Below are 25338 nucleotides of genomic sequence, written 5' to 3'. Positions count from 1 at the left end.
AAAATGCCAGAGCTTATCAACAATATTATCTCTGGCAGAATACTATTGTTGCCAACTGTCCAAAGTAAATTCATCTGCGAATACTGTACTTTGTCTATTGTCCACACTTAGAGTGGAGTACAGAGGAGTGTTGTTTGGCTGAAAATCACAAGTTTTTCTATAGAAAGAAAACATGTGGTGTGCATAATGAATTTTGACTGAACATACTACATACTGACTTCAAGCTAAGACCATTGTGCGGCCAACACTGCAACACAATTTTCTACGGTAGAATGATGTAGGTATGCACTTAGGCCTTGCTTTCCTCAAGCACATCTAGAATAAGAGTATGCTGCTTTAGTAGTTGTCAAGAATCTTGTTCCCCTCAAAGAATGGCCTTAAATCATGGATAATCCAAAAGATATATATATAAATACATAAACACACACACACGCACATACTCCTACAGTGAGTATAACACGTATGCATAACACTTATCAATTAAGATTCAAGGTGAACTTTTGCCCTCGTTATGCCTCATGCAATATGTCCACCTTGTAAAAGTATGATGAACTTAGATTTATGGAAAGTGGTGTTGGTCCTGTTATCTTAAAGGGGCCCTGAACCACTTTTTATCAAAGTGGAGAAATGCATTTGAAGTTAAAATAGGCTATTTCAGAAATACTTTGCCACAAAATGTACTTTGATGTGTTTATCAGAAGCTGAGTCATTGGCAATCAAACACTTCTTTCACAGTGCTTCCGCTCCTTCAATGCCTTGCACTGTTAAGGCTACGGCAGAGCGGGGCATGCCCACAGCACTCCGCCTACTGAACATCACCGTGGCGCGCCATTCAAATTTGATTTTAGATGTTAATGTAGACGCCACTACATCCAATTTTGGCCCCTACAACACGCTAAACATAAGCCAAACACTGTTGTCCTCAGCAAGCCACAGCGCACTCAGCCAGTGGACTCATCGTGGCACCCCGCAGTGGCCGCAGTATCTACGCTACATAGCAGGCCACAGCTACTTGCAGCTGTAGTATGTATGCGCAGCGTTTGCTTCACACACAACAGGACCTGAGTGCATGCTCGCACTCAGGTCCTGAGTGCGAGCATGCACTCAGGAAATGCTCCAGTCTGGCCTTGCTACATGGTGCAGATCGGCTTTGTCCTGCAGCAGCTTGACTGACAGACAGTAGCCACATCCAACTTGCGCATTTTGAAGCTCTATCAATAGTCTGCCAAGGTGTCTAACCAGGAGTAGCCAGGAGTGAGCATATGCTGGCAAGCGTGTGTGTGGTCTGACCTGAAGTTTCGCATGGTTTGTGACTAGTTGAGCATTCAAAACTAGTTGAAATTAGCGAGATTCAACGAGTACGACACCAATAAGCAGGGTGGCCAACGTTTGATTCCTATGTGAGCGGCTGCAGCCGAGCATGAGCAGATGTTAGTCGGCTTCTTCTGGAAATATGTTATCATTATCGAAATTCGAAAGCAGATTTTTTAAAAAGATTTTTTTTGAAAGCAGCCCGTTTATTAAACTACATCAATAAATATAAACAGTAACAGTAGAAAAAAGCGAACTGATCCAAACATCCTTCTTGAATGATGTCAGCTATTAGCCAATAGCAGCCACATATGGGAATCTGCTATATTACAAAATGAAGCATCCAGAAAAAAATGAAGGCCAGGCTTCTGTTGAAAAGAGAGCACCTGAGAGAAAGGAGACTTCACGCTCCACTTGTGAGCTCCACGTGCAGCGCATGACTGCAAAATTGGCTGAGATGTTCACAGCAGCGTATGTTATCCATGGACTATCTTTATTCATCAAGCCTGAGAGGTTGTTCAGGGCCCCTTTAATATCAGCTTGCCTTCTTGATCAGGAATAACTGGCATGAATGCCACCAATATTTCCACAAGGATGGGCAATAAGGATGCACATACTAAATTTGGTAAAATGACAGCCCCTTTTTCAGCCCTCACACTTTGAAATTTTCTGGCATTGAATATTAAACATCATAATATGTTGCAACATATTTTCTGACAGATGCTAAAAGAGCTTTTACTGCGTCACATTTTTCTTTGCTTTAATTGCTGGCAGCTCCTTGAACTGTTGGTATTTACTCACCCCATTGCACCAGCTTCCACTTGAGATACGAGCTCAGGTGCAAGGCCTTCTGTGTACGAAGTGTTTCCTTTGCCTGAAAGGCACAAAGAAAACATTAAGCTTGACTGCACAAGCACACAAATTACTCACAAAATTCCACAAAAAGAGGCAACTCTGGTGAATACAAGTAATCTGGCGGGTATAAAACCCACACACTTTATCTACATCCAATGCTAATCTGAAAGCATTGGAGGAAATGAGGAGCTTGAGGTTTAGTAACGACCTTGTGAAACCAAGAGACAATGAAGACAAGAAAGGAATTGGTGGAATGAGCTGTTATTATTACTGAATGGTAGAAATAATTAGAAATGGCTGTTAAATTTGCAATAAGCTTCATATTCTTCATTTTAATAAAAAAAGAGGGGGGGGGGAATGCATGTGGAAGAAAAGACAACTTTTGCTGGTAGGAACCAAACCCACAGCCTCCATATGATGTGTGCAGTGTTCTACTAACTGAGCTATGGCAGTGTCTGTCCCTCCATGTACTTTCGTGTGTATGCTTAAGCCTACCAAGCTGCACATCCATAAATGTAAAAATAGTGGAAACTTGCACTTGTGCTATCGATATGTATATGCACTTTATTCAAGTGCACCTTTGCTTGTTGGCCCAATACAGGCCAACAAGCAGCTCCCTGCCACCCCACCTGGCTGCAGCTTTTCAAGGACTATATTGTGTCATGAGTGCACTCTACCATCAAGATTCTCTCCTGCAAGTATTTTCAGAACACCTCCATGGGTCCTACCTCAACCTTTGGTTAGACTTGAAGTCCTTTGTTCCATCTCTTGGACTGAAGTAACTTACGCTATTTTGCATCTATACAATCTGTGGCAGTACCGTGCATGTGTATACCAATGGCTATGTAACACCACATGCCTTCACTGCAGCTTTTATCAGCCTGCAAATGATCATCCTTCAATGGTTTAAAATATACCAAAAGTCAACATCAACTACTGCAGAACGTGTTTCAATCTAAGAAACACTTTGATTTCTCTCCAGGGAGCCTCTTTGCAAATGGACAGTATTTTGTGATGGTAAGCCAGCTGTTTAAACCACTGTTTACATCATGAGACATGGCCCATATTATACCTTAGCTCTAGAAATCACAGAGCTTCTTGAACTTGCGAAAAGAAACGGCCACACTTTCACCTTTCAGTCTATATCGGCACACTACAGAATTATCAGAAATGAGCAGGCTGAAGCTGAGATAAAGACAGCCTTAAATGATGCCTCTGAAGTATGTATTGAGTTCTTACAAACAGACACGAACACCTTGCCTCGTTGCGTCATATGCAACTCTACATTTGAGCACTGGACCCAACCAAGTCGACACCACAAGCAATTGCGTAACTAGGACCTAGAAATGAAGTTCCCTATGCCTCATAAGCTTGAACGAAACGAAACATTTATGGTGCACTAGGTTTGATGTGGTGTTGCATTCACCAGGCATTATACACCTCTTAATTTGCAGTGACATTGGTCCAAATTGTGAATACTGTCAGGTGCCAGAAACACTTGCGCACATGTTTTGTATTTGCCCTGCGTACACGTGAGAATGAAGGAAACTGGTCTCTGATTGCACACATCAAAAATGATGAGATTGTTATTGGTCCTTGGCCTGATGCAAACAGCGCAGCCCTGATTACAAGAGCAGCTATAGCCTTTTCACAAGCCAGTGATCTGGACAAATGGCTTTAGAGATGCCGCACATAGTGAACTTTTAAATATACACATCCTTCTCTTATTATCATCATTCATTCCTAATTTCCTTTCCTGTCCCCCTTTCCCAGTGCAGGGTAGCAGGCCAGAGCAAGCTACAACTGAGACCGACCTCTCTACCTTTCTGTAAATAAATTTCTCTCTCTCCCTCTATGTATATGTTTACAATTTGTTTTGTGCTAACAAGGACAACACCATAGTGAAGAAGACGATAACCAGGACACTGTTTTACTGCAGTGGAACAAATTTCAAACTTTGAACCGTCACACCCGCAAGTATGCGTTGTTATGTACTGCATATGTATTTGTAATCTAGCCTTAGGAGTGCTAGTCAGCAGAACACCTGGCCATGACGTCAAATGTGGAATGCCCATCAAACTGCAGCTGTTACACAGAAACTCTGAATAAAGAACAACCTACTGTTCCATTAGTGATGACAATGAGCTTTACACTTCCTTCATAACTTCATTTCTCCTTGCTCATTTTAATGCATCTTAACACACTACATCCCACTATGTCGAGACAAGTGCCTATTAGCACACAATTTGCGGTAAGCACACTCATTCTTGCTGTTGGTAATTTCACAATCTGGCCATAACATCTGTCACCACCACAAAGAACTCAGTGAGCCAGTGTGCTTTTTGCTGTAATCCTACTGCTCTCACTGTAAGTGAAGATAGGAACTATTTTACCTGCGACAATAATTCACATTAAATTAGCAACCATACATGGCCATCCAGACTTGAACCCTAAGCTTCAGTTCTAAAATGTAGAGAAATGTTTGTCAGGTTAATTTAGCTTGCTCCCTGAACCAATGAAACACAATATTTCTTCTGAGAAGTATGCAGATAAATAATTGCAAGCATGGCAGCCAAATAGCAAGTGAAGCTGCTTCACTTGCTATCAGTGAAAGTTCAGCTCCCAACAGTGGCAAGTTGTTTTTTCCTCAACTTTCCATTCATTTTACATTATCATTTATACATTTCAGTTTTCCTTTTCTTCATTATCTGTTAGCTTCATATGGTTGTGAGTCTTGCGACTAACAAAATCGGGCCTCTTGGCTACCTCATTTCTCCTCATTTATTTCAAAGTTTAGAGAGATTCAGGTGATAATCTATAAAATGTTTTCATCTTGTGCCATATTTTGCAACAGCGACAATCATAAGTATTCACTTGCAAAGTACAGTAAAACTTTGTTAATACGCAGTTGGCAGGGTATGTGGATCAGGTATGCACTAAGCGATGTACTAATTAAGCAACAATGGCAGATTGCCCTTGGTTATAGACTTATCAGCAAGAAAAGAACTGCATTTTAATTCTCACTCAAATACACATGAAGACAAGTTTTATTTGCGAGTAGGCCGCAAAAAGACTGATTTTCACTTGCCACCGTGGCGGCCTTGCAACAATGACAGCATCGTCAAACTTGGCAAGGCCGCAAGCCAGTTTCTTCATCAGGCCCCATTTCTCTGTGAATGCCCTCATGATAGTAAACGCATGTGCCGCTTCGGAAATGGCACTGCCATCATCGGCTTCCAAGTCATTGTCGTGAACAACGTGAAAGTGCCAGAAGCTATGGGAGCAGGAAACACGTCACAACCACCAAGTTTTAAAGTCACTATCGGTGGGGACTGCTGTCCATGATAAGTCCGTTTGCAGCGAATTCGCTATCTATGGTCTACGTGCACGACATTTCCTTGATTCCAGGCTTGTACATGCCGAAAAATTAAGTAAATACTATGCTCTAACCATTTGGCATGCGGTAAATGACTATTGCTTAAGCAGTCAGCCAATACATTAAGTTCAATGTCAACAGGATAGGAGATTCATAAAAACTACAGTATATTTAAACTGGATTTACTTATTAAGTGAGTACCTATTAATGAGATCTTACTTGAGTATTATAAGCTTTACTACCTGTGGTTAATGTTTATAAAGCACATGCAGCTCCCATCATCTTTGCAAAACTTACGACGGTGCACATAACTCACTAAGCAGACGCTTCCCTTAAATTTTGTCTCAATATTAAGACGATGAGCAAAACGAGAACAAAGTGAAAACGGGAGCCGACGTTTTGACAAGTAGACTTGTCTTTTTCAAGGTGACATGTGCTTTCCTCAGAACAGTATATATAGGTAGGGTTCTTCTAAAGGGGAGAGGGGGCAAGGCGGGTGGGTGCGGCAACGAGCGAAGCTGTGTCAGCAGCGAGGGTGTAGAATTGAGAATAAAGGAGCGCTGTGCACAAGGCCGGTGACATGGCCATCTGTCAGTCACATGTCAATGACCGTGTGTCAGTCGGTGTGTCAACGGCGTGCACAACACCCCTCAATATTAAGTATGATACACCTGGCCTATTCTAACATAGCTCGAAGAAATGACATACAGCTCTTACCTGTGAACCCAAAATTCAGCGGCATGCTATCTGTGCTCATCATCATGTTTCTGAAAAAATGAAAATGCCAAAGTTAAAAGAAATATGCAGCAGGGTAACTTGTGTTTACACTCCAACTATAAAAGATTTTGCACTCACTGCAGCTTTGTCCTTGCTTGAATACCTCAGCAAATTGCTTTCCTTTTTATCCGCATTGTTTAATGAAACACTTGACATTCAATATATTGCTTGCCACGATTGTACAGATCTTTAATTTGCCAACCAGCTACGAGACCAGTTCATGGCTATACAGCAACACACTTCTGTGATAGTTAGGTGTGCATACTAATGGTACAGTATGGTCCATTATTAAATAGTTAAATAGAATGCCTAACCAATAATAAAGCCAATATGATTAAGTCTTTTTTCACCGTTATTGGGAAGAAGTGGCTATATAATCAATTGGACATACATCTATAAGTTTTTAAAAATTGTTAGTAGGCCTCTATGCCATATCTCAACGATAATCAATGGCAGAATGCTTACTGCATGTTCCCTTTAGCAGTAGCCCATACAGTACATTCAACTGGTTACAGTCGTGCTGTGACTGAGATTGCAATAATGCCAAGCCCATGCGGGCTCCAAGCCAGAGAAAGCATGCCTGAGATGAATGTTCAGCCACTCGCCAGTGTGATCGTGAAGCGGAAAGTGGGAATGCGTCAGCACTGATTCTGTTGGAAACAAACTTGCCAGGTGCACATGCGGCCCTGTTTCCACAATGGCTGCTCCAGACACGCACCAATAACAGAAGTTGAAGCAGTCACATGACCAGGAATCTCCCAGATTTCGGCTGCGCTTTTGTAGTCCACCTCACCAACTCCATGCAATGCAGTGAAAGCTATGGATTACACCAGCCAACCAGAAAAGGGAGTGAAATGAAACTTTCCTCCATTGTCCCCATCTAATTGTTTGCCTCCGCGCAACGCCGAATGAACAAAAGATTCGTGGAGACATTATTGTAAGAACCCGCTTATTATACGCATCCAAATATATTAAGAGTTGATATTTGGGAACAGCAAAAATTGGAAAAAACTTATAAACGTCGTATAGCACAAGTGAAGAAAATTTAAACAGAAAGCAAACTACAACATAAACAAAAAACACAAGACAATAGAGGTGATGACACCAGCGCTGAAAGCACTCAGCAAAAGCGTTTTGTGTGATGATGATGCGCAACTTAGTCATTGCCGTCGTCCTCAGTGGTTGCACTACTGGAAGACAGTCGCTTGTCAGAGGAAATGATACAATAGCGATGGCGTCCCCTCTTGTTAGGAAACGAAACGATGGTAGTACCTGTGCAGAAACCGGAACTGGAGATTTCAGCTGAAGTTGTTCGTTTCCTTATATAATATGAGGCGCAAATTTTATAGGCCAAAATAGGAGTGCACAGAGGTAAAAGCACCTCCAAGCACTCTGAGATGGAGCGAGGCACCATGGACCAACCAAATGAACGTCTTTCAATGAGCCAAATGCAAAGCACGCCGCAAGAGAACTTAAAAGTGGCTAGATGAATGTATCAGAAGCATGGTTTTTCACTGGGTGTCTGGATGACATGAGCAAACAATGATTCTAAGTGTTTCATTGAACAATACTGACCAGAAATTACAGATCTGCTGTGAAGTCTGAGCCAAATCAGAAGAGTAATATGTACAAAAGCTTACTTTAAAGAAGTCCTGAAGCACCCCTCGGGCTTGGGGTGAAAAGGAAACAGTCCGCAGGTAGCGTACACTGCTGTGAACATCTCAGAAACATTTTGCAGTCATGCGCGGCGTGTGGAGCTTGCAAGTGGAACATAAAGTCACCTTTTTTTCAAAAGCTCACTTTTCAACGGAAGCCTACTCCTCACCCTTATCTGGATACTTTATTTCATAATACAGCAGATTCCTATATGCGGCTGCTGTTAGCCAATAGCTCACATAGATCAAGAAGGGTGTTTGAAGCAATGCATTTCTTCCTACTGTTACTGTATATAATTATTGACGCAGTTTAATAAACATCCTCAAGTAAGCAAAAAGCTGGTTTTGAATTTTTATAATAATTACATACTTTCGGAAGAAGCCGACTATTGGCTGCTCATGCTCAGCCGCAGCCACCTGCATAGGAAGGAAACTTTGGCCACCATGCTTATCGGTGTCGTAGATATCGGGTCTCACCAATTTCGACTAGTTTCGGACACTCAACTAGCCTCGAACCACGTGAAACTTAAGGTCAGACCACACACATGCTTGCCAGTGCACGCTCATTCCTGGCCGCTCCTAGTTAGACACCTTGGCAGGCTTTGCTTGGTATTAAGCTACTGATAGTGCTTCAAGATTTGCAAGTTGGATGTGGCTACTACCTATTGGTCAAGCTGGTGCAGGACGAAGCCAGTCCGCATCATGTAGAATGGCCAGACTGGAGCATATTGACACGTGTACTTATCTTTATCGGGCGACCACGTTTCGCCGCTTAACAACTGTAATCGCACAGCGACGGACGCGCCTGAATGTATCCGACGTTTCTGGAAAGTTATCGATGATTCTACCCGGCTGTCTGTTGTCGCCGAACCTTATGTTATCTGATTTCATCGCCTGACGCGAATGGCGTAGAACATTGTGGAATACGCGCGGGTCCCAGCGATTAGTCTGGAACATTCGACGACTGCTGTATAAAAGCCGACGCGCTTGACCCGCTGAGCAGATTTTCGACGATCGCCGAGCGTGTTCGCCGCTATCGTTGTGCTATAAGTGTAGTCTGTTTTGTGGGCACAGGTTCGCCCAATAAAAGTTAGTTTTGTCGTTCACAGTACTGCAACTGTGTTATTCAACGTCACGACCACGTGACATCTGGTGGAGGTGCTTGTGCGTTCATGTACCGAACGCCCCCGCAAAGCCGCGATCCAAGCCCGAAGCCCGAGGACAAAACCAACGTCGCCCAAGACCAGCGAGCTAGCCGCCGGCTGCAAGGACTGCCCCCAGAGCACGGACTCCTACCTGAGACGTGCAGGAAGATTGCCACCAAGTCCTCCCCAATGGCAGCCCCAGCATCCCCCGTCGTGCTGCAGCAGCCCAGGGAGCCCCCCACGTTCCGCGGTTCAACATTCGAGGACCCGGAAACCTGGCTCGAGACGTACGAGAGGGTCGCTGCATTTAACAGCTGGAACAGTGACGACAAACTGCGACATGTCTTCTTCGCATTGGAAGACGCTGCCAGGACGTGGTTCGAGAACAGAGAAGCCACGTTAACGACCTGGGACCTTTTCCGAAGTGGCTTCCTGCAGACATTCACAAGCGTCGTACGCCGAGAACGAGCCCAAGCACTACTGGAAACCCGAGTGCAGCTGCCCAACGAGACCACCGCGATTTTTACAGAAGAAATGAGCCGCCTATTCCGCCACGCCGACCCGGAAATGTCCGAGGAAAAGAAAGTCCGGCTACTAATGCGTGGTGTTAAGGAGGAACTTTTCGCCGGTATGGTACGAAACCCACCGAAGACTGTCGACGAGTTTCTTCGCGAGGCCACTAGCATCGAGAAGACACTCGAGATGCGAAACCGGCAATTCGACCGCCGGACCAACGCTACAAACTATGCCGGAGTTCAATCACTGGCCTCCGAAGACCTGCGCGAGGCTATCAGGGCAGTCGTACGAGAGGAGCTTCAGAAGATCTTCCCGTCGTCGCAGCCTCAAGTGGCCTCGATCGCTGACATCGTCAAAGATGAGGTTCAGCGGTCGCTTGGAGTTCCGGAGGTGCAACCTCAATTACCGCAACCCCAACCCGAAGCGATGACCTACGCCGCCGTCGTACGCCGTCAAGGCCCTCCTCAGCGACCGCGCCAGGGCCCTGTAACGCCGCAATTCCGTCGACCAGCGCCGCCGCCGCCGACAGCGCGCCCACCCGTCGCCCAGCGGAGCTACCCGAGGAAGACCGACGTTTGGCGCGCTCCTGACCACCGCCCGCTCTGCTACCACTGCGGGGAAGCGGGTCACGTCTACCGACGATGTCCATACCGGGAAATGGGACTGCGAGGTTTCGCCGTCAACGCTCCGCGCCCGCAGCAAGGTGAACGCCCTCGCGATATCGCTGACTACCTCGCGGCTACTCAGTGGAGTTCTCGACGACCGTCGCGTTCACCATCACCAGGCCGCTACCTGTCGCCGCAGCGCCGACCATACACTGGCCCAGCTCGGGGCCGGTCAGCGAGCCCATATCCGGAAAACTAAAAGCAGCAACCGATGGAGGTGCGGTTGCTGTCCGTCGAACTGTCGAAGATCTTCCGCCGCCGACGAAGACGCCGAAGAAACTACCTCGACGACATAACGACACGCCGCCGTCCCGACGAAGTCTGGAAGGAAAGAATGCGACGACGAAAGACGACCTGACGACGTCACATACCAGCCACAAGTCAACGCGACGCAGTCGTGATCCGACGCCAAGACCGAACTGTAATGCAAGACAAAGAGCCACCAACCTCGACGTGCTTCTCGACGGCCACGCAGTCACCGCCTTAGTCGACACAGGGGCTGATTACTCCGTCATGAGTGGACACATCGCCGCCCAGTTGAAGAAAGTTAAGACTACGTGGGAAGGCCCTCAAATTCGTACCGCCGGAGGACACCTCATAACGCCGACTGGAATGTGCACGGCAAGAATTACCATTCACGACCGGACTTACCCTGTCACCTTCGTTATCCTCCAACAGTGTTCACGAGACGTCATTCTCGGCATGGACTTCCTCAACCAACACGGCGCAGTGATTGACCTGAAGTCGAAGTCAATAACTCTGTCGGAAGACCATGCGATACCGTCGGAGAACCCTCGTAGTCACCACGCCTTGAGTGTGCTCGAAGATCAGGTGAGCATCCCGCCTCGCTCCAGCATTGTTATTTCGGTCGGCACCGAAACACCCGCTGACTTAGAAGGTGTCATCGAAGGCGACCAACGTCTACTGCTAGACCGTGAAATTTGCGTCGCAAGAGGGATCGCTCGACTGCACGGAGGAAACACGAAAGTGTTGCTGTCAAACTTCAGCCAGGAGTACAAGCACATCAACAAGGGCACGACGATCGCATACATCGAGGAAATTCTGGAAAACAGCAATGCGTTTGTCCTCTCGGATTCCGCCGCATCTACCCCGACGACCATGGTTGCCGAACCAGACTACGACATTAATCCAAGTCTCCCCGTGATTAAGCAACAGCAGCTCAGAAGTCTGCTCCGGCGATACAAAGGCTGCTTTTCGACGTCATCGAGGATTCGACAAACACCAGTCGCCAAGCATCGCATAATCACCGAGGAGTACGCTCGACCACTTCGCCAGAGCCCTTACCGAGTTTCGCCGCGAGAACGTGAAGCTATAAGAGAACAAGTCGACGAAATGCTGCGCGACGACATCATCCAGCCGTCGAAAAGCCCGTGGGCATCTCCTGTTCTGCTGGTGAAGAAAAAGGACGGAACCCTTCGTTTCTGCGTCGATTATCGTCGTCTGAACAAGATCACGAAGAAGGACGTATACCCTCTCCCACGGATAGACGACGCATTGGATCGGCTCTGCAACGCTAAATACTTCTCCTCGATGGACCTCAAGTCTGGCTATTGGCAAATAGAAGTCGACGAAAGAGATCGTGAAAAGACCGCCTTCATCACCCCAGACGGCCTCTACGAGTTCAAGGTTATGCCATTTGGACTGTGCTCGGCGCCTGCAACGTTCCAGCGCGTGATGGACACGGTTTTAGCAGGATTGAAGTGGCAGACCTGTCTCGTTTACTTGGATGACGTCGTTGTATTCGCCGAAAATTTTGACGATCACCTTAGGCGGCTTGCCACAGTACTAGAGGCCATCAAGTCATCAGGACTCACTCTGAAGCCAGAAAAGTGCCGCTTCACTTACGATGAGCTTCTATTCCTAGGCCACGTCATCAGCAAATCCGGAGTACGCCCCGACCCGCAGAAAACAGCTGCCATCGCAAAGTTCCCGCAGCCCACCGACAAGAAGGCAGTGCGTAGATTTCTTGGCATGTGTGCCTACTACAGGCGATTTGTCAAGAACTTTTCACGCATCGCTGAGCCGCTGACACAGCTAACTAAATGTGACGTCGAGTTCAAGTGGGAAACGCCACAGGGCGACGCATTTCAAGAACTCAAACGACGCATGCAGTCGCCGCCCGTACTTGCGCACTTCGACGAGCACGCCGATACCGAAATACACACTGACGCCAGTAGCCTAGGCCTCGGTGCCGTCCTAGTCCAGAGAAAAGATGGACATGAACACGTGATAGCTTACGCTAGCCGATCATTGTCAAAAGCAGAAGGCAATTATTCTACAACCGAAAAGGAATGCCTCGCCATCGTTTGGGCCACAGCGAAATTTCGCCCTTACCTATATGGCAGGCCATTCAAGGTGGTCAGCGATCATCACGCGTTGTGTTGGCTAGCTAACCTAAAAGACCCCTCAGGACGGCTGGCACGGTGGAGCCTCAGGCTACAAGAATACGACATCACTGTAACCTACAAGTCCGGACGAAAACACTCAGATGCCGATTGCCTATCCCGCGCCCCCATTGACCCGCCGCCGCAAGATGACGAGGATGACGCCTTCCTTGGAATAATAAGCGCGGAAGACTTCGCCGAACAGCAACGAGGAGACTCGGAGCTAAAAGCCCTAATCGAGTATTTGGAAGGGCCCACCGACGTTGTCCCAAGGGCATTTAAGCGTGGATTATCTTCGTTCACGCTTCAAAACAACCTACTCGTGAAGAAGAACTTCTCACCAGTCCGCGCCAACTACCTTCTTGTTGTTCCGTCGGCGCTACGTCCAGAAGTACTGCACGCCCTACATGACGATCCGACCGCTGGGCACCTCGGTTTCTCCCGGACGCTATCGAGGATACAAGAAAGGTATTACTGGCCGCGCCTAACCACCGATGTCGCCCGTTACGTCAAGACATGCCGCGACTGTCAGCGACGCAAGACACCACCGACAAGACCAGCGGGATTACTACAGCCGATCCAGCCTCCTTACCGACCTTTTCAGCAGATCGGGATGGACTTGTTGGGACCGTTTCCGACATCAGCTTCCGGAAATAGGTGGATTGTCGTGGCGACGGACTATCTCACCCGCTTCGCTGAAACTAAAGCTCTACCGAAAGGCAGCGCAGCCGAAGTGGCTAAATTTTTCGTCGAGAACATCCTGTTGCGACATGGTGCTCCAGAAGTCCTCATCACCGACAGAGGAACGGCCTTTACAGCGGAGCTCACTCAAGCCATTCTGAACTACAGTCAGACAAGGCACAGGAGGACAACGGCCTACCATCCGCAGACGAATGGTCTTACGGAGCGGCTGAATAAGACCCTCGCCGACATGCTAGCGATGTACGTCGACGTCGAGCACAAGACGTGGGACGCGGTCCTGCCGTATGTCACCTTCGCCTACAACACGGCGGTGCAAGAAACAACACAGATCACGCCATTCAAGTTGGTTTACGGCAGAAACCCGACGACGACGCTCGACGCCATGCTGCCGCACGTCACTGACGAGGAGAATCTTGACGTCGCTACCTATCTCCAGCGCGCCGAAGAAGCCCGACAGCTCGCCCGCCTACGGATCAAGACCCAGCAGCGTACCGACAGCCGACACTACAACCTCCGACGACGCTTCGTCGAGTACCAGCCCGGCGACCGTGTTTAGGTATGGACCCCGATACGCCGGCGAGGACTCAGTGAGAAGCTGCTGCGACGCTATTTCGGACCCTACAAGGTCATCCGACGTATTGGCGCACTAGACTATGAGGTCGTGCCAGACGGCATTTCGCACTCACAGCGGCGCCGCGCACGATCTGAAGTGGTCCACGTGGTGCGCCTTAAACCATTTTACGGACGCTGATGAACTTCCTTAGTTTGTTGTTTTCTTTGCTACGAGTGCTTTTCTTTGTTACTTTCGTTTGTTAGCAGCATCGGGGCGATGCTTTTTAAGAGGGGGGTAATGACACGTGTACTTATCTTTATCAGGCGACCACGTTTCGCCGCTTAACAACTGTAATCGCACAGCGACGGACGCGCCTGAATGTATCCGACGTTTCTGGAAAGTTATCGATGATTCTACCCGGCTGTCTGTTGTCGCCGAACCTTATGTTATCTGATTTCATCGCCTGACGCGAATGGCGTAGAACATTGTGGAATACGCGCGGGTCCCAGCGATTAGTCTGGAACATTCGACGACTGCTGTATAAAAGCCGACGCGCTTGACCCGCTGAGCAGATTTTCGACGATCGCCGAGCGTGTTCGCCGCTATCGTTGTGCTATAAGTGTAGTCTGTTTTGTGGGCACAGGTTCGCCCAATAAAAGTTAGTTTTGTCGTTCACAGTACTGCAACTGTGTTATTCAACGTCACGACCATGTGACAATATGAGCACGAGCGCACACTCAAGCACTGTCGTGCACAAAGCAAACGCTAAGCATATGCACTACAGTTGCACGTAGCTACAGTCTACTATGTAGCACAGATACCGCCGCCGCCGCTGGGTGCCACGACGAGTCCGCTGGCTCAGCACATTGCAGCTCACTGAGGACAACTGCATTTGGCGCGTCATAAGTGCCAAGATCAGAAGTAAAGCATCTACGTGAACATCCAAAATTAAATTTGAACTACGCGCCACGGTGACATTCAGTCAGCCTTTGCAATGCAAGTCATTGAAGAAGGAGCGGAGGGACTGCAAAGGAGGTGTTTGATTGCCAATGAGTCCACTTCTGCTGAACGCATTGAAGTATTTTTTGCAGCAAAGTATTTCTGAAATAGTCTATTTTAACTTCAAATGCATTTCTTGACTTCGGTAAAGAGTGGTTCAGGGCCCTTTTAGTTTGTTACAATAAAAATGCAGGTCTCCGCTGGTTCCAAGACTCAAGCAGGCTTCTATTTACACATGTCAAAACCCCCACTCACAAGATCGACCCACTGAGCTAGCTTACATTTAAGTTAGCCAACATTTAGTAGCACGTTGAAAATGCTGAAGCTTTTGCAAGAAAAATAAAGGCAACTACAGAGAGCTTCTAACGCACAACATTGCCACCACTGTTAACAGTGGTTGTGTTTGCCGCTGTTAACAGTGGCAAACTTTTTTGAAAATGCCCTAACAATAGCGGAGGTATATATGTTTAATGCCGTGTCCTTTGCTCTTTTCTTACTTTTCATTCTTTACACAGTGCACTTGGAGGTTGGCATCAGACAAAGGTACCCAACAGTGACTAGGGAGTGGTGGAAAGCCCTGTGAAACATGTTAACAGTCCCCACTTCATTGTTTGCTAGAAGATTGGAAGGGTGTGCACATGGGCACAAGCTTTCACTTAGAATACCTCATGGTCATGAAGAATCACCCAATGGCCGTTATCTATGCGTTGTCGCAATATGCTATAATGTCACAGGCGAGACATAATAGAGAGGACCTTGAAAGCCGCAGAAGAGAGTAAGCAACGTTTTATGCGAGATTATGGCTTCTCTGCTGCATACAGCAGAATATTCGCCTTGCACATTCGTGGCAGCATAGTCTACAGATTGTGAACATATTCTAAAGGTGTTTGAAAAATGCTACAGTGCTCCTTTAATATGGTTTGCTGCTACAATTACCTAGTTGCTACCGTAACCTCATCCAACTCAAAACTTGCACAGCTTCCCACATTAAAAACGGCACAGTGGTTCTGCTTTGGCGGCTGTATATAAATCTTTTTTCCAAACCAAGCTTAAACAATGCATGATATAGCTGGTTTGCCCTTCTCATTCACTGTAGCACAGTTGCATTGTTCCCGAGACAAACAGGTGCACTCGTTTCTGTTAACATCTCTTGTAGGTCTGATAACTGTGCAGTCACCTGTTGGTGTCCCTTTCAAATCATGTTTACTATGATGATACTACTGACCAGGGGCGTAGCCGGGGGGGGGGGGGGGCTTATTGGGCGTCAGCCCCCCCCCCCCCCCCCCCGAAATTTTTTTGTGCTGTCCATGCATCGTCGACCAAAGCAACCCCTCGGCGCCGGAAATCATTCTGGCTTTTGTCTAGAATATATTTTTCCCGCTCGAAAAGACATTTCACTGCGAACATTGCGAACTCAGGCTGGATTTCGCGGCAATGCCCATGTACCGGGAGTCGCATAACGCAAGCAGCCTCATTTGAGCACAAAGCTTCAAGGGCGTTTTGATGGCAAACGGGCTCGCCGCAGCACCTCGTGGAGGCCGCGGAATCTACAGAGTGCATGGTTGTCAATTCCGAAACTTTATGGGCATAAATATCATAAACTTTTCATATGAAAGGTGCATTGACATTTCCAAAGTTGTGCTTTAGATTTTCAATTTCGGAACTTTGTAGGTTTAATGCTGTTATAAGCATTTGACACCAAAGGCGCATTGACTTTTCTAAAGTCTTACATTGGAACATAAACGAGACAAGCCAAATCAACACAATATCAGACAAGTTGACAAAGCACGCAGCGAGGTCCAATGAGACGAAGCGTTGTGGTGGATCACTTGTGCCGTCATGTCACATAAAAAAATACCAACAGTTTTTTTTTCACCTACGCCAAAGCATCCATGTCAAGACACTAAATTCAGCCAAGGTAACTAGGTTCTTATTTATTTTTTCTGCTCTGACTTTTATTTGCACGAACACAATCAGCCTTTTCAGTTTTTTTTTGTTTTTTTTTTTTTTTTTTTTTTTTTTTTTTTGTTGTTGTTCTCGTTACGCTACCCGTGGGCTGCCAGAGCCTGCCAGAGTGCATGCATTTTTCTCGTGTTGTCCCGACCACTGGGCGGCGCATTTCTGTGCGTGTTCGGTTTGCTCTGGCCGAGTGGATTTTCACCTGGCAGAGTTTTGGACGCTTTCTGGCTAGCAGACGAGAAAAAGAAACAACGGTCGCTCGCCACCATCACTGTGAGGGACTCGGCGGATTGCACCGCATTCGCGTGAGCGCAACCTCTCTGGAAAGCCTTGTCTCACCGGTGTAGTATACCAAGCAGTATGCATATGGTTCTCGGTGGACCAAGCGTCTCACGTTTTCTTCGCTATTCCTTTGGCAGCCACATTAGGTGCCCAAAGTAGGCATTCGATTGCAGCCACATACTTTCCTTTGTGTTTCTTCATTTTGGTGTCCCACCCCACAAAAGGAAAAAAAATATGTTGCGGCACAGTGAATTTTCGCATGGTGAAAGTTCCATTTTGTTATTTCTTTTTTTGCGGAAAGTAATAGGCCACGGGAAGCTTCAGTTGCCGGATACTCTTATTATATTATTGCGATAGCAATTATATGGACAAGCCAGGCGCATTCCCGCCGTCGCCGTCGCCCTCATATTTCGTATAAAGTCCAAGGGCAATAACATCGTGACCGAGCGCCGCTTGCTGTATGTACAAGTGAAAGCGTGGGGGTGGGGGGTTGAATGGGTGAGCCGACGATTGAGTCAGCCTTGTGTGTGCAAAGAAGAAAAGCGGGGAGCAAGCGCATTGAGCACGATACATCAGGGGGGGGGGTGGATGGAAGGGTTGCGGGATCTAGGATTCTGTGAACCCGTGATTGTGCAACACGTTTATTTGCCTTGTTTGACGCATTATATACAGTGACTTTTCTTGGATATGTAGATTTATTGGAGACATACGTATACTTAAATATCTTCTTGCGAGGTGTTGTGTATACGTGCAGTGAACTTTGTTTTCGCCGAAACTTTTTTGGCCTTTATGAAGCTGTATCTTCGCATTTGTATATCCCATTGTATCTTCGCATTTCTAATGTACGAGGGCGAGTAAAATAAAAGTGAGCCTACCCACCCTGCATGCGCGTAGCAGAGAGGCATCTCTCATTTACAAAAGTGACACGCAGGTGTAAGGATAAAGGTTCTTTAATGCTCTCATGCACTGGGTTGAACATGGTCGCGTGACATAAATGACACTCCAAAAGTTGAACAGCATGGTGACGTGAAGTTTTTGAGAGCTGAAGGTATTTCCCAAAAAGAAATTAGTCGCTGTGACGTCAGCCTGTAGATAAAACACGAGCACACTTCTTTGGCTGTCATCCCGCACTTATCACAAAAGTCATGTGACTAGTGCTTCTGTATATATTGCACATCATCGGAATAAACGGGGTATTCCCTTTATCACCGCCCTACGATGCGTGGCTGACATGGTGTCAGAAGTGGGATCGGCCGCTCCCGAAATAGACCGTCAGGGGCGTATGCAGTCCGACAGAGCGGAGCAGTAGCTTGCAAGTGATGCAAGTCCTCACGGAAGGCACGGCAGCAACGAGCGTCCAGCAACGAGCAACAATGGCTGGGATAAAGCCTCCGCAGCCATTTGATTTCCACAACGCAGCAGACTGGCCCTCTTGGATTGAGGAATTCGAAGACTACAGCTTCGCATCCGGTCTCAGCGAGAAAAAGGAAGAAATTCAAGTAAGAACCCTTCTTTACACAATGGGCCGGAAGGCAAGAGAGATTCTTCGCTCGTTAGCGGTAAAAGACGAAGACCTGAAGACTTTCAAGGTCGTAAAGGCAAAGTTTGAAGCCTATTTCGTTCACACGAAGAACACAGTGTATGAGAGCGCCCGTTTTAACAGACGTCGTCAACAGCCAGGGGAAACTGTAGACGAATTTGCAACCGACCTCCACAAGTTAGCAGAGCGATGCGACTTCGATAACATGAAGGACCGTTTAATAAGGGATCGCTTTGTAGTTGGCCTTCTAGACGAAGCGCTGTCGGAAGAGCTTCAAATGGACCCTAAGCTAACATTGGCCACCGCACTAGCAAGGGCCCGAACAAGCGAAACGATAAAGCAGCAGCAAGCAGACTTGAAACAGCGGGAAGGTACCAGCGCCGAAACATATGTTGCAGCGGTAAAGAACAAGAAAACAGAACAGAAGAGAGAATGGAATGCTACACTTGCGCGTCGCAAGAAGACCGCTTCTGTAAAAAGCTGCACTTACTGCGCAGGTTCGATGCACCCGCGAACTAGTTGCCCAGCGAAGCAGCAAAAATGCTTTTACTGCCAGAAGCTAGGGCATTTCGAAAAGGCTTGTCGAATTAAAAACAGAGAAAGAAAACTTGACGGGGTAACGGCACCGGGCTGCCCAGATAACGGCTGCCCAGATAACGAGCGCCAATTCCTCGGCACAGTTACACCGCGACAAAGCAAGTTGTCTGCGCACTTCGTGACGGTGCAGATAAACGGCCATGAAGTAAAAATGAAAGTCGATACTGGAGCAGAAGTCACGGTCGTGGGGGAAAATTTCCCAGGAATGCCAAGCTATCTTGAGAAAGCAGGAAATCTAAGGGGACCAAGTGACGCAAGCATTGACACGTGCGGAAAGTTTCAAGCCGAAATCGCATGGAAGGACAATCGCTGCGAGCAGACAGTGTATGTCGTAAAAAACTTGCACATGCCTTTACTAGGGCTACCTGCAATAAATGCCCTTGGGGTAGTTCGATTTTTAGACGAACTAGAAACGTCCGACGAGGTCGCGAGACAGTACCCAGGGCTATTTCAAGGAATCGGATCTATAGCAGGAGAGCACACGATACGGTTGACAGAAAATGCAATCCCCTACGCAGTGTCAACCCCGCGCAGGATTCCTATCCCGATGAAGCAAGCGGTTAAGGAGGAACTTGACAGGCTTGAGCGGGAAGGCATGATTAGGAAGGTCGAGGATCCGACGGAATGGTGTGCGCCAATTGTGCCGGTTTTGAAGCCATCCGGCTCAGTCAGGATTTGCGTCGACCTCACTCAACTAAATAACTTCGTAAGAAGAGAGCGCCTCCAATTGCCAACCGTAGAGCAGATCATGGGAAGCTTTCAGGAAGCCTCTGTGTTCTCGAAACTAGACGCAAGCTCAGGATTTTACCAAATCCAACTTGCGGAGTCCTGCCAAACACTCACCACTTTCATAACACCATACGGCAGGTACTGCTATCGCAGACTACCGTTTGGTATAACCTCGGCACCAGAAGTTTTTCAGAGGAAGTTCACGCAAGTCTTGGAAGGATTAGACGGTGTTTTGAACTACATGGACGATATTCTTGTGTTCGGCGCAAATAAGTCGGAGCATGACTCTCGCTTACACAAGGTGCTCGGAAGACTACAGCGGGAAGGAGTGACGCTGAACAAAGAAAAATGCTGTTTTTCAGAGCAAGAAGTATCCTTCCTTGGCATGATCTTTGGCGCTGGTGGCGTGCGGCCGCATCCTGAAAAAGTGCGGGCCATCACAGAATTTCCGAGGCCGCAGAACGTAACGGAAGTTCGCTCTCTTCTGGGAATGATGAACCATCTTGCTAGGTTTCTTCCAGATGCAGCGTCTATGAGCGCGCCTCTACGCAGCCTTCTGTGCAAGGACAATGAGTGGTCGTGGGGACCGCTACAGGAACAAGCGTTTTGCAAAATCAAGGAAACCATCAGCTCGGACAGGTGCCTCGCCATGTACCACCCTCTCTACGAGACAATAGTCTCGGCTGATGCTTCATCGTATGGTCTTGGTGCTGTATTATTTCAGATCCAACCATCCGGGGAACGACGACCGGTTGCTTATGCCTCGAGATCGCTGACAAAGACGGAACAAAAATATTCTCAAATAGAGAAGGAGGCGTTAGCTCTGACGTGGGCAGCTGAACGCTTCGACGAATTTTTAAGAGGTATGAAATTTTTGTTCGAAACAGATCACAAGCCTCTACTTCCGTTGCTCGGTCGTGATCCTCTGGACGCTATGCCGCCTCGCATCCAAAGATTCAGAATGCGTTTGATGAGGTACTGCTTCACACTAACGCACGTTCCCGGCAAAAGCATTGCGACAGCCGACACCTTATCAAGAGTACGAGCGAACGCTACTAACCAAACTCTAGGCGCCTTGACAGACTCAGACGTATCTGCTTTCGTCGATGGAATAGTTCAGGGCATACCGGCTACAGAAAGCATGCTTAATCTCATACGAGCTGAGCAACAAAAAGACCAGGAATGCTTGTCATTGATGAAAGCCTGGCACCACGGGTGGCCAAGAAAAGAAAGGCTCCCAGACGTTGAGGCAATTTTGGCCCGTCCGTGCTAACATTTCAGTTTGCAAGAACCTGTTGCTGAAAGATGCTCGCATTATTGTTCCGCGAAGTCTGCGGAAGGAAATGATCGAACGACTACACGAAGGGCACCAAGGTATCGTTCGCTGCAGAGCAAAAGCAAAGGAATCTGTTTGGTGGCCGGGGCTCAGCAAAGAGATAGCAAAAGCTGTAGCTGATTGCCATGTGTGCGCGAGTGAACGCGTTCAGTTCGCGGAACCAATGATTCCCTCGGAAACGACAGAGCTACCATGGCAAAAAGTCGGCGTGTACTTATTTGAAATAAAACGCGCCGTGTATCTTGTTGTTGTGGATTATCATTCCAGATATCCAGAGCTGGCCTTGCTGAAAGGCGATACGTCATCAGAAGCGGTTATCAACCATCTGAAGAGCATCTTCGCCAGGCACGGCATCCCAAACACCGTGGTATCCGACAACGGACCACAATTTGTCTCGTTTGCTTTCAAGCATTTTTCAAGCGTGTACGGGTTCAAGCACGTCACAACTAGCCCGCTCTTCCCGCAAGCCAACGGCGAAGCTGAGCGCATGGTAAGAACGATTAAGCTACTTTTGAAGAAAGCAGAGGACCCCTACATTTCTTTGCTGAACTACCGGAACTCGCCGGGTCCCACAGGTTACAGTCCAGCACAACTTTTGATGAGCCGTCGATTGCGCTCAAGAATACCTTGCGTTCAATCTCTGCTAAAACCCTGTGTCGTTAGCTCTTCGTGGCAGAAAATGGATGAGGAATACAGAAACAGGCAGAAAAGATACTTTGACAAGCGTCATGCTGCCAGGTCTTTGCCCAGACTTTCTGCAGGAAATCGAGTGTGGCTGAAAGACAAGGGGACTCCCGGAACTATCCTGCGGCCGTCCCAAACACCACGGTCCTACTGGGTGGGGACCGACAAAGGCGCCGTTCGCCGGAACAGACGCCATCTCCTCCTACTGCCAGAGACTGGAGACGATGACAGTGTTCCATCGGCGGTTCAACGGGATCACCATCAAGAGATTGACGTAACACCGAAGCCACAAGTTCCCGAACTGCCCGCCAAATCGCCGGCTACAACGCCAGTGAAGTATGCCGGTGTGCAGCAGCCGTCGGATGGTCACGCCAGCGAAACCAGCGGACATCGTAGAACCACCCGCTGCGGTCGCATAATCAAGACGCCGAAACGACTTGGAGTTAATGATTAACTATGAACTGTGTTGTTGAGTTATTGTGAATGTACTTAGCTTGCAAAAAGGGAAAGATGTGACGTCAGCCTGTAGATAAAACACGAGCACACTTCTTTGGCTGTCATCCCGCACTTATCACAAAAGTCATGTGACTAGTGCTTCTGTATATATTGCACATCATCGGAATAAACGGGGTATTCCCTTTATCACCGCCCTACGATGCGTGTCTGACAGTCGCCATGTGGCTGCCGTGTATGTTGAACATTGCACTTCATTGGCCACTGTGAAGCGTTGGAGCAAACGGTTCAAAGAAGGACGTGAAAGTTGCAAAGATGATCCAAGACCGGGCCAAAGCCATCGTGCAATCACCCCCAACAAAATTGCAAAGGTTGATGAGCTGATGAGACAAGAATGGACGATAATCATCGATGAACTTACAGAGCGTGTGAACATCAGTCACGGTTCGGTTCACATCATAATTCATGAACATCTTGGTTATGGACTTTTGTGTGCGCAATGAATGCCCAAGATTTCCAACCACCGCCAGAAGACGGAGAAGTTCGGCGCTGCCTTGACAAATCTGATCCGGTATCACAATGAGGGTGACGACTTCTTGTCTGCAATTTTGATCGGGGACGAACTATGGTGCCACTACTATGAGCCTGACACACGACGGCAAAGCTTACAGTGGAAACATTCGTATTCACCACCCACAAGAAAGCAAAGGTTGTCATTTCTGCCGGAAAGGTGTTGTTGACCTTTTTTTTTTTTTTTTTTCGATCGTCAGGGGCCATTACTGATAGAATTTGCTAAATCTTGAGAGACCATCAATTGTTTTCCGATATGGTGAAACATCGAAATGGCTGCGTGTTGCAATCAAGAACAAACGATGTGGAAAATTGAGTAATGAAGTCATCTTGCTCCACGACAATGCCGGTCCCCAACTTGGGGACGGGCATTGTCCCACACGTGATTCGTGTGGGACAATGACGTGACGATGCCTAGAAAACTCCTTGGGCATCGTCCCACACCAGATTCGTGTGGGATGATGAAGTGAAAGAGTCAGTTGCAGACTTTTTGAAGCAGCAACCCAAGGAGTTTTATGAGACGGGAATCACGCGACTCGTTAGTCAATGGGACAAACGTCTAAATGCTCATGGAGCCTACTTTTAAATAAAGTACTCCGTTTGTCATATATTCGCATTGGCTCACTTTCATTTGACTCGCCCTCGTACATTTTGCAGAACTGCTTTCTATACGTGCTCTCTGTTGCGACTATAATTTCAGTGCAGTTACTCACGATACAGGACCGGTGACAGCTGCTCCTGCGTAATACATTGGAACAAATGACAGTGTCATTGAGATTTTTCACAGGCCATTGTTTATGTACAAGAATGTAAACATGGTTCTTTAATGACAAAATTTCATTAACATATTTGTCCTCAACTTGTTCATTTCATGGCCTTTACATTTTTCATATCAACGGCATGCACTGTTTTGCTGGTTTCGAACTGATATAGTTCTAAAGTTCGTGTGATGTTTTCTTTACTTATTAAATAGACAAAAGAGATGGAAGCATTGATATCAGTTATTTTGGGCAAAATTTTTGGCACATACGAGTACATTCTTTTATGAAAAATGCATATTTTACTTGTTTTTACAATGCGTAGCGTTCAAGAATTCGCAGCATCTTTGGCAATGCCAATGAAATTATTATTCATGTATTTGATCCCTCGACAAATTATTTAAGAGGACGCTTTAGCTTGGGCCCAACTCCAACGCAGCCTATTCAAAAACATGTAAAACACAGAAACACTTTTGTGAGATAACCCCTGGATCGCTTTTAATGAAATTTGTTGCATTTGAGAGAGAAACTTAAATTCTAGTGTCTGTTGGAAGCAGAATTTCGATTTAGGGTCTGAATTTCATTTAAAATATTTCAAAAAATTCGAAAGTTTGAATAAAAGAGAAGCACGACGTTTACAATCTAATAGCTCTGCATCAAAGTGGACAGATTTGGTATGTCAATTTGTATCTTACGTGAATTGGTTACGTTGTGTACAAGGGTTCTAGAAAAGCCGTATTTCCATAATACTAAATTTTTTTGAGATTCATGCGTAACATATCAATTTTGTCTGCTGTAGATGTGCTACTAGATGCAACTCACAGAATTATTATATGATTTTTCATTGTTGAGTTACAGAGCTTTAAACTTGATAGTTTCGCTTTCAGAAAATGTGCTATATTGGCCAATTTTGAATAAAGAATTGACAAGGTAAATGAAAAATTCGAAAACAGCAGTCAACAAAATTTAAGTTTTCCTTTTAAATGCAACAAACCTCGTCAAATTTCGTGCAGCAGTTGTCGAAAAAAACGAATTCCCCTTCTATATGTATTTAGATCGGAGCACCCGAGCTAAAGCTTCCTCTTAAGGAGAAGGCCGAGCTGCAACGTGAGCCCCTCCCCTGAACGAAATTTCTGGCTACGCCACTGCTACTGACATTAACAAACTGAGAACCCAGCTTTGCAGTAATGGCGACATTAAGCTAGAAAAAAATACATGTACGCATATTGTTTATTACTGACTTCAGTGCTTCACAACTGTTATAAATTCAGAGAGACCATTTAGACAACCTACATGCAGATAAGATACCCAAAGCAACTACACAGATCTCTGCTGAAAGCTGCTATATTTATGGCATGGCCTGGATGGATATAGGGAACATGTCCACAGATGAAAGGACCCGTAAAGCCTTCTGCTGAAAAATTACGAAATATATATAAGCCTCTCTCTATGGCTTTCATAGATTACGAAA

At 46.8% G+C, this 25338-nt stretch overlaps 1 protein-coding gene across 7 annotated transcripts in view; it reads right to left on the bottom strand.

The window, feature by feature from the left end:
• The window catches only part of LOC126518526 (urease subunit alpha-like), a 145056-nt gene that overhangs the window by 41924 nt on the left and 77794 nt on the right, over positions 1 to 25338 (bottom strand). For all 7 annotated transcript variants that reach the window (XR_008610014.2, XM_055065217.2, XM_050168319.3 and 4 more), the window contains 2 exons: positions 6260 to 6309; positions 2113 to 2185 (listed from right to left, as the gene is read on the bottom strand). Coding sequence is in view for 6 of the 7 variants with exons in the window: in XM_055065217.2 (XP_054921192.2) it covers positions 2113 to 2185; positions 6260 to 6309 (123 nt within the window). In the remaining variant the exon portion in view is untranslated. The remainder of the gene's footprint in view (positions 1 to 2112; positions 2186 to 6259; positions 6310 to 25338) is intronic.

Source organism: Dermacentor andersoni, chromosome 3, assembly GCF_023375885.2.
Source record: "Dermacentor andersoni chromosome 3, qqDerAnde1_hic_scaffold, whole genome shotgun sequence".
NCBI classification, from domain to species: Eukaryota; Metazoa; Arthropoda; class Arachnida; order Ixodida; family Ixodidae; genus Dermacentor; species Dermacentor andersoni.
Note: the sequence above shows the minus strand (reverse complement) of the source record. Positions and strands in the feature narration are given on the sequence as shown.